General features: G+C 34.8%; 1 protein-coding gene across 1 annotated transcript; it reads right to left on the bottom strand.

Annotated features, from left to right (window-relative positions):
* Positions 1–732: 732 nt before the first annotated feature.
* On the bottom strand, positions 733–5,938 carry LOC129224778 (nucleophosmin-like). Its single transcript, XM_054859326.1, has 3 exons — positions 5,779–5,938; positions 5,571–5,670; positions 733–865 (listed from the first exon to the last, which is right to left on the bottom strand). Exons 1-3 carry the CDS (start codon positions 5,936–5,938, stop codon positions 733–735), a joined length of 393 nt encoding a protein of 130 aa, XP_054715301.1.
* Between the last annotated feature and the right edge of the window lie 4,167 nt (positions 5,939–10,105).

Genomic DNA, 10,105 nt, shown 5'->3' with positions numbered 1-10,105 from the left:
TGTGCTACCTCGACGTTTACTTATACAGTATCTGCATCTAAATGTCTGTCCAGATTAAGCAAAATCCGGTTTAATAGCGTCCGGATAAAGCGAAGTCTGGTTTAATAAGGTCCGAAATAATGAAAGTTTACTGTATAATTGTTCAATTGTAGATTAAAAAAAAAGTATTACAACGTTAAAATTTCACAAATTTGTACAGAACTGTAGACACTTGAGGTTGAGCTTATGGATGAAAGGGTTGAGCTTATGGAGGAAAAGATATCCGACACAAGCTCAACTCTTTTGCCTTGATAAAGGGGCTTCTTGTAGTCCCGAAACGCGTGTGTGCAGTCCTTTGCCTATTTTTGCGTTTTAACGTAGTAATATTTTCTTTTAATGTAAATAACGATACACAAACATTTGCAAAGAAAATGTCATCAACAGATATTAATCATACAGGTTACAGACATTTGTGAAAGTACAGCATGATCAGTACAAATATGGTGCAACTTGAACCTTTTTACTTATTGCGCAGTCTGTTTCCGCAAGAATTATATTAGTGAACATTAGCATCAGCAAGATTTAAGAAATAAATGCTCAATTTATGCAGAAAGAACAAATGATAAAATGTACGTTATATAGCCACAATACTTCAAAACATTTTACATGTTGCGTTTCTTCGCTACAAGGAATCCCTTCTGCAACGCAGCAAAAGGTTTGAGTTCCTGACGTGAGAATCTGATTGCAAAAAGATTAATGAGTAAAAACAAATTCGAAATTATTATATTTATTTTCATCATTATCATCGTCGTCATCATCTTCATCATAAACGTCATCGTCATCATCATCAAAAACGTCATCGTCATCCTCATCATCATCATTATTACTATTATTATTAAACAATATTTGAAAATACCAACTTAGCACCACATTTTGTCTACTTCTAAGAACAAATCGGTACTACTAATGAAGCACTACACATTGTGTGTGTGCCTGCTGTACCGTATAGTGCGGCTCCGATATGTTGACCTGAAACCCTGACAATGTTTACTTCTTTTTAAGGAGCCCAGTGAAAAAAAAAAAGCGTATTATTCGCCCCGATTTCAGTTGGGATACCTTGCGAAACTGCTACGAAAGTAACCCATCTTAACCCAGGGCCAATTACCCTTCTCTATTACCCCAAAAAGAGAAAAACATCGTCAAGATCATGATCCAATTTATCAATGTCACACTATAGTGCTACTATACTATAGTTCGGACAAACTTAAACTGGCAGTATCATAATACTGTGATTAGGATCAGTGAAGCCATCACAATGCTGCCAGGTTAGGTTTGCCCCAACTATAGATTGTGCTCAAACATATTTTGAATGCCGGGAATTACCAGGATTACGGTAACGTGGTTGCTAGACTACATGGCAATTTACAGTAGAGTTTGAGGATTTTATTTTCATTATAGTGGTTATATAAATTCTGTGTAAAGGCTTCTTTTTCTTCTTTTTTGCAAATAACTTTAAATTGTAACGAAATGCTTATTAAATCAAAATCGTACGTTTCTTATCAAATCAAACGTTCTGAACTTTTCAACGGCGGTTTGTTTACATTTAACTGTTGCCATTCGACAGTTAGTAAAAAATTCAAATTGTACACTACGTACCGCAAAGAATGATATAGTAGAGCATCAAAAATCCGAACAAATTGGGGAACAAAATGTACAAAACATGCAATGCAGTATATAACGGTACAATGTCTATATACATACATTTAAACAAACTTTAACAAACATTAACGCTCATTGTTTACTGAACATGAAGGAAAAGTTTTTAAAACTTCATGCGAGAGTGCGTTCAGATTTTTGACGTTCGGAGTTCACGTTTCTGGTTTTGCGGACTTTCGGATTTTTGACGATAGGATTTTTGGTGTTCAGATTTTTAACGTTTTGAATTTTTGACGATCAGATTTCCGACGTTCAGATTTTTGACGTTCGGATTTTTTATGTTCAGATTTTTGACGTTTCGATTTTTAACGATCAGATTTCCGACGTTCAGATTTTTGACGTTCAGATTTTTTATGTTTAGATTTTAGAGGTTTCGAATTTTCGACGTTTAGATTTTTGACGATCAGATTTTTGACGTTCGAATTTTTTATGTTCGGATTTTTAACGCTCCGGGTTTTCGACGTTTGGATTTTCGACTTTCGGATTTTTGATGTTTTACTGTGTACTCAGAATAAAAGAGCAGAATTCAGTCCGTATGTAAAAAAAAAGAGAGATGTACTCCATCTTATCGTTCTAAGTGAAGGTCGTCCCCAAAGAGTTACAGCGTCACCGAAGGCCATGAAAAGGGTGCTTCTCCCAACTCTCGTCTTCCTCTCGAATCATTTAGGGTCCCTCGTAAAGACCAATTATTTCTCATTTAACAGGAAGAAGGCGGCCATCCGTTCCAATAAAAAAGGGGGAACTGGAAATTACGAGAGCTCATTCCAACCTCCGAGAGAGCAAACAAGTCCTCATAAAAGTAGGTCCACGCTTCCGACATCTGTCTTTGTTAGACACGATCAGACGAAACGACTTCCGAAGTATTTTCCTTTGTTTCTCTATCGATTGATCGGACACTTGCAGAAATACATGGGGGGGGGGGGGGGCTATTTTACGTGAAGCAGAAAAATGGAAAATGCGCCAGCATAAAATTTGCACCCGTGTTCATGACTCGACGTTAAATCCCGGTTATCACAAATTTGCCATTTCAACTGCGCTTGCACGCGGACTTGGCTGATTTCAAAACTCTTGCTAAAATTAATTACAAATATTTTAAATTTGGTAATAAATATGAGATAACAACAGATAAAAAATAGAAATCACAAAGTTTTCTTTGATTTCGTTTTTAGACCTCGGTAAAGATTGAATTTTGCGTCTTAATTATTAATGGATTCGGTGTCTGATTTGTATGTCCTTTCTCAGGACCATTTTTAACCTCAGAAGAGCGTACTACAATTGCAGCATCACTTCTTATACAAAGCCGAACCCTCAACCGAAATAAAAATATATAATACTAAGTTGTTTACGCCTAAAGTAAAATATCCGCAAAAAGCGGATTTCTGTACCAATATTCCAATCATTTTTGAAGTACACAACGTGTTTTGCATTTATGTTAAACAAATATTTCCAAACTAATAAATATTGAAGTGTCATTTTTCTCTTAAGATTATCAGTTATTCATATCCGTAGTTTCATATAATATATCACAAAATCACTGTGAAAATATTTTAATCGCATTCATTAATTTGGTGGGACTCTCGCTCTGTAGAGTTTTTACTTATATGCAGAGATTACTCAGTGGGAATGGCCAAATATATTTTATTATAAAAGACACAAGCACATTACAAACACATAAGACCAAACATTTTACTTGAACTAATTTAGTACGTTCTGAAGATATAATATTTTAACTGTGTTGCCAACCTAAGACAACTAAACATTAATAATTATTTCTTAACACACCCTCTTAATTATTAATGCTTAAAATAAAAACTTCAAGAAAAATAAGTTAAAAAATATCGAATTCAAACATAATTTTACTCTTCAGAAGAAAAATAAATAAAACTAGCCAGTCACTTTTTAGAAGTAAGGTGATACAACCAATTTAGATTTAAATTTCTGAAATTTGTTAAACCCCAATGCTTTAGTAAAAATATCTGCAATTTGTAGGTCAGTTGGACAATAATTTACTTTAATTAAACCCTCATCTACTTTTTCTTTAATGTAATGAAATCTAACATCTATATGTTTGCTACGTCTGTTAAATATCCCATTTTTAATTAAAGTAATAGCACTTTGATTATCAACGTTTAAAATTACAGATATACTTTCACTAGTTATTTCTTCAATTAGAGTTTTGAGGTACATAAGTTCTCGACAACACTCTGCTGCTGCTATGTATTCTGCCTCAGTGCTGGAGGTAGCAGCAATTGACTGTCTTCTTGAGCACCAACTAATAGGTCCACCACAAAAGTAAATTACATATCCCGTAGTACTTCTACGTGTTTCACGATCTCCTGCATAATCTGCGTCACAATAACCAATAAGTTCTTTGTCACTACTTTCTTTGGAGTAAGATATTCCTAAGCTTGAACTTCCTGTTAAATATCTGAGAGTTCTTTTTAAATTTATGACATCTTCTTTTGATGGATTTTCAAGATGTCGACTGTTGGAGTTCACTGCAAAAAATAAATCAGGTCTTGTTCTGCATGACAAATATAAAAGACTACCTATTGCTTCTCGAAAAGGAAAAACAACTTCTCCTGATTTTTCTGTTTCATCAACCGAAGTTTTCAGTAATGGTGTATTAACTGGCTTTGAATCTTGCATCTTATATTTTTGAAGTACTTGATCAGCATAAGCTTCTTGAAGAATTTTCAATTTATCAGAACTTGATTCCAGTTGAATCAATAAAAATGAATCTGGTTTATCACAAGATGTTATGTCAAAATCCTTTTTTAAAACATTCAAGAATTCATCAAGTTTTCATTGATCAGGTCCAATAAGAATACCGTCATCAACATAAAAAGCCAATATTATGTCATTTCCAATGAAAATACATTGCTCAGATTTAATTTGACGAAAGTTTTTTCTTCTCAAAAAATCAGTTAATCTTTCATTCCATTTCAAAGGAGCTTGTTTAGTCCATACAATGATTTTTTCAGTTTGCATATTTTAGACTCATCTTCGTAACCTTTTGGCATTCTCATAAATATCTCTTCATCCAGTTCTCCATATAAAAAAGCAGTTTTAATGTCGAACTTCATGATGTGATAATCTCTTTTCACTGTCAATCCAAACAAAATTCTTAATGATGAAATGCTCACAACTGGGCTAAAAGTTTGTTCGTAATGTATTCCATAACTTTGTTCACAGCCTCTCACAACTAATTTTGCTCTGTATGTATTATCGTTTTTGATTTTAAATATCCATTTATTACTTAGAATCTTTTTGTTTCTTGCAACACTTCTGTCAACAACTTCCCAAACTTCATTCTTTTCCAATGATTTCTTTTCAACTTCTATTGCTTTCTTCCACTTTTCTTTATCTGGTCCTATTACTGCTTCTTCATACGTGAGCAAAACAATCACTTAAATATTTAGGTAGTTTTCTATTTCTTTTACCACGTCCATACTTTTTATCATTTTCTTCGGATTCATCATTTGTATCAGATAATTCTGATTCTACGCAGTTATCTTCATTTATATCTTCATTTTCTTTATTTTCCACTTCACTTTCTTCCTTTTTAATCTTTTTAATTTCACTTTCTTCGTTTTTACCTTCATTTTCTTCGATTTTGTCTTTATCTTCTTCACAATCGGTTGGAATATATAAGAGGTTCCTTTCTTTATTCCTTGGGTCCATGAATTTTACGTCTCTCGAAATTCGTATTCTTCTTTTTTCTTCATCCCACAAACGATAACCGTTGTTAGTGTACCCCACAAAAATAAATTTATTGCTTCTGGAATCTAACTTTTTTTAGGTATCCGAGTTTTTTGGCATAAGCTACGCTTCCAAAAATTTGCAATCGGGACAAATTAGGTTCGTTTTGATACCACATTTCAGCTGGTGTAACATCAGTAGCTTCAGTAGGACTACGATTTATAATATAAGCTGCTGTTCTCAATGCTTCACCCCACATTTCTTTTTTCAGACCTGAGTCAAAAAGAAATGCACGAGTTTTATCTAGCAAAGTTCGATTTAGGCGTTCAGCTTTTGCATTTAATTGAGGAGAGTGGGGAAAGGTGTAATCAAGCTCAATACCCTTTGACTTGCACCATATTTTCATTTCATTTGATTTGTATTCTCCACCTTTGTCGCAACGAATTTTTGCTACTCGAAGTGACCATTTTGCTTCAGCTTCTTCAACATACTCCATCAAAATATTAAGAGTTTCAGATTTGTTTTTCATCAAAAATACCATAGCAAAATGTGTAAAATCATCTATGCACGTTAGAAAATATCTATTTTCATCCCATGTTTCTACTTCAATAGGGCCATTTATGTCAGTATGTATTATTTGCAATGGTCTAGTTGCTCTTCGTCTTTCAGTTTTAAATGGAAATCTTACTTGTTTAGCTTTCAGACATACTTCACAATTTTTTGATACATCATTTAATTCTTTTTCTGTTAGCTTAATTCCTGTTGAATTTTTCAATAAACACTTCATGTTCTTAACACACATATGTCCAAGTTTGCGATGCCATACATCTGCATTATTCTTATCTTCTGTCAATAGTGCTTCATTTTCTTGATTCAACCCTACTTCGTAAAGTCCTATTTCATTTTTGTAACCTTCAACACAATTTTTCCATCTTTTGAAATTTCTACTCTATCTTCTACAAATTTTACTTCACCATCATTTTTAGTAATTGCATTTACTGACAGCAAATTTTTACTCAGTTCAGGAACATAGAGTACTTGCTTTAAAATGCAGTTATCAGTTTTAAAGGTTCCGATGCTTTATTTCGCTTCCATAACGTCTGAGTTTTTGGCAAGACCTATTTCAGTTGAAATATTTACAACATCTTCTAGCATTGTTTCATCATTAACCATATGGCTAGAGGATCCCGAATCAATTAACCACTTCTGATAAGATTTTTCATTTGGAGCAAGAAATGAGATGTTTCTTTGAATTATTTCGAAAATAGCAGTCTTTTTCTACGTGATTAGCTTTTTTACAAATGCCGCAACGAGGTTGATTTGATTCCCGCAACCGTGAGCCATGTAGCCTAACTCGGAGTCTCTTCAACTTTTTTAGTAATCTGGGGACCCATCGGGTGCAAATTTTCCGCACTCCACCTATTTTCGTTAAAAAACGTTAAAAATGCATTTAGTTGAAAATAGTTCATTTGAACACCATACGTTGTTTAGCATTAAGTCACACTCAGAAACTGCAGTTTCGTCCTTGTTGTGGATTCATCCGTCTAGAATAGGGAATAACAGAGCTTGAATGCAGATGTCATCTCATTGAAGTTGAGAGTGCCAGCAAAGTGGTACTTTAAACAAATTTATCTCACCAGCGAGAGTCCGCAGACATGGTGTGGTTCAACTCGCAAATTGAAAGCTCAGCTTGGGTATTCAGCAACAAGTTACTGCCCTTAAGCCAGGGCTAAGGCTGAACTGTATGCATAATATTCCTGATTGATGAGTATCCAGCAAGGACGAAACTGCGGTCTTAGGATGTGGTAACCGAGCTGTCGGTATATTGCATGTAATTCTGGGCCTTAGCCCTGGCCTTCGGGGGATGTGCACTCCTGCATAAAAGACAACTTCGAAACTTTGATCAAATAAATACGTTACAAACGTTTTGCAAACCATTATTTGAAGAGTTTTAGTATTGTCTCGTGGTAGGATCAAAAGTAGAGTTGGAATTTTAAACAAGTTATTGTATTATCAATATTCATATCTTAGAAAAACGTTATTTTCATATATACTAGACTTTTCATACTTCACTTGATTTTTTAACCGTTGAAAAGTCTTAATTCTCTTCGTTGTTCAAAAGCCGAACTGCAGATCTAAAATCGTTTGCCTCTAGATTTAAAAATTTAATTCTGAAGATAGCACACACATAAGCTCAGCTCTTCTGAGATGGAAAATGAAGTGAAGTGAGACAGGAGAAATGAAGTGAAAAATTAAAGCGTTACCAATCTCTGCAAAAATCGCGGAAGCATTAGCCTCTTCCAATTTCATCCTGTTAATAAGCATCAACGATAAACTAAGAAATATTTACATATCCGGCAGGGGGTCTCACTTTTAAAGTTGGGGCACCAAGTTAATAAACGCGTGAGCTAAGTTACGACGGAAGAGCTCTGTTTGCGGCATATGGCGCGTCATTTTTGGCGCTTGTTTTCCATGGCAACCCTTCATGTATCTAAGCGGAGTATAGCGGAGCGGGAGTGTTCTCGAATTTAATTAACTGTTGGTTCCTTGTAATGAATGTCGCTAATCACAAGCGTGCAGAAGGGGGCGAGGGCGGCCGGAGGCAGATCTCGTAGGAACAGAAAGGGGAAGTAGTTTTTGATTGATCTGACCGCAGGAAAATTCTAGAAGGGTCAGTTTTCCAACGTTAAATTTGGGAATGGTGCCCAGTTTACGAAGAATCAATTTTCTCTTGTTTTGACGTATTTTGCGAATAAGGTTTAGTCTCTTGATTCCCATGACAGATAAGATTACTTAACCAAGAAGTCTCAGAAATTGCCCTCGGTCGTAGTGAGCGCAAATGATGGACCTGATTTCAAAAAATCATATTTCCAATACTGCTACACATAGTACAGTAAGTGATACATGAATGTAAAGAGAAATACCGTCGCCTCAAAGCAATAGTAAGATATCTTACTATTATTCACGGGATTAGAGGTTTACTGTTGCTCTAAAGCGACGATTTAACAAGTTTTTTTTACACAGTTTATTTGACCCTCTTGTCTCACGTCCAATCTGTAATCTAGTTCGCTCTATACATTTTGTAGCATCACAATGTTCAGGGTCGCCCCGATGTGAAGTCACGGGAGGTCACTGTGACCTTTCAAAAAAATCCTTATCGGGCAAATTTTATCTGACAGTTCGGGAAAATTATCATCCTTCGGCAAAATATGGAGTTCTATTCGGCACAATTATCATCACTCGGCGAAATACGGAGTTCCATCCAGAAATTCAGAATTTCCAACCTCCCAAAAAATTTAAGTTCGGGGTGTTCTGACTCTATGGTTCAGTTCGGGGTGTTCTGACTCTATGGTTCAGTTCGGGGTGTTCTGACTCTATGGTTCAGTTCGGGGTGTTCTGACTCTATGGTTCAGTTCTGGGTGTTCAGACTCCATGGTCCAGTTCGGGGTGCTCTGACTCTATGGTTCAGTTCGGGGTGTTCTGACTCTATGGTTCAGTTCGGGGTGTTCTGACTCTATGGTTCTTAATGCTCTACAATTTAGTAGTATCGCTCTGTCAAAGGTTCGTAATGCTGTACAAAAACATCCTTGATGTTCTTCTAGTAATTTCGGCATCGGTAGTTAATTAACTAATGAGAGTCAGTTTAAGTGTAAAATAAACAATTTATCTAAAATGAAATAACTAGGTAGTCTATAAATTAACTAATGATAGACAATTAAAATGTAAAAGAAGCAATTTATCTGATTTATGCAGCGTACAAATGGTATTTATAGAAACGTACCAAAAAATCATTTGTTACAACAAGGATTACTAAAATGACACTTGAATTATAAAGAACATTATTTCTAAAACAAAAACATATTTTGTTGACACAATTGGTTTTACACGAACATTTTGGGGGTAACACAGGGGTGGAAGGTAAATGTATTTGTCGTGCAAGGTATATGATGTAGATTATTTTACACTTTAACGGGCTGCAAATCGTTATTCTATGAAATAACTAGTTAAACCATGAAATACAAAAGAGTTTTACACTTTAACGGACACGATCAGTTATTCCATGAAGTAACTAAGTATTCTATAAAATAACGCATTTCATACTCTAACGGTAACATGTATACGAAAATTCTAATTCTTCAAGGAATGCCGCGCGTCAGAAAAGTTTTGGAATCCCTTGATTAGCCGTTTGTCGCATAAAAGGCTTGTACATCGAACATTTGTGACTGAGAAAAAAAAAAGAAAAATCGGTATACGAGAGGGGACTCAAAAATAACCGAAATAGCATTGATGCAATTGTTTTTGCTATTCATATATTTTCTTTTAAGTTTTTGACACGTATTATTAATTGCGAAACTTTAGACGAAAATGAAAGTAGTAATTGAGAGAAAATTTTAAAAATTTTCGTATAAATTGAGCATTTAAAAAAAATTACGGATTTTAGAAAAGCACTTTAAAATTCACGGCGAGACAAACTTGCATGACAAATAAAGGGTTGGGTTGATCGTCCTGCCGGAGAAATGCTGTTTTCGCCGGACGGAAGCAAAAACTGGAGAAAACCTGGAAAAAACTGGCAAAAGAAGAAATTTGGCTGAATTTTAATAATGTATATGAGACCAAGATGTTTTTGTACATAATCCAATTGAGAATTGATTGTATTTTTAATCAATTCACTTGATAATTTAAATAATTTTAAATAATGCTCGAACAA

The sequence above is a fragment of the Uloborus diversus genome, chromosome 6 (assembly GCF_026930045.1).
Source record: "Uloborus diversus isolate 005 chromosome 6, Udiv.v.3.1, whole genome shotgun sequence".
In the NCBI taxonomy this organism is placed as follows: domain Eukaryota; kingdom Metazoa; phylum Arthropoda; class Arachnida; order Araneae; family Uloboridae; genus Uloborus; species Uloborus diversus.
Note: the sequence above shows the minus strand (reverse complement) of the source record. Positions and strands in the feature narration are given on the sequence as shown.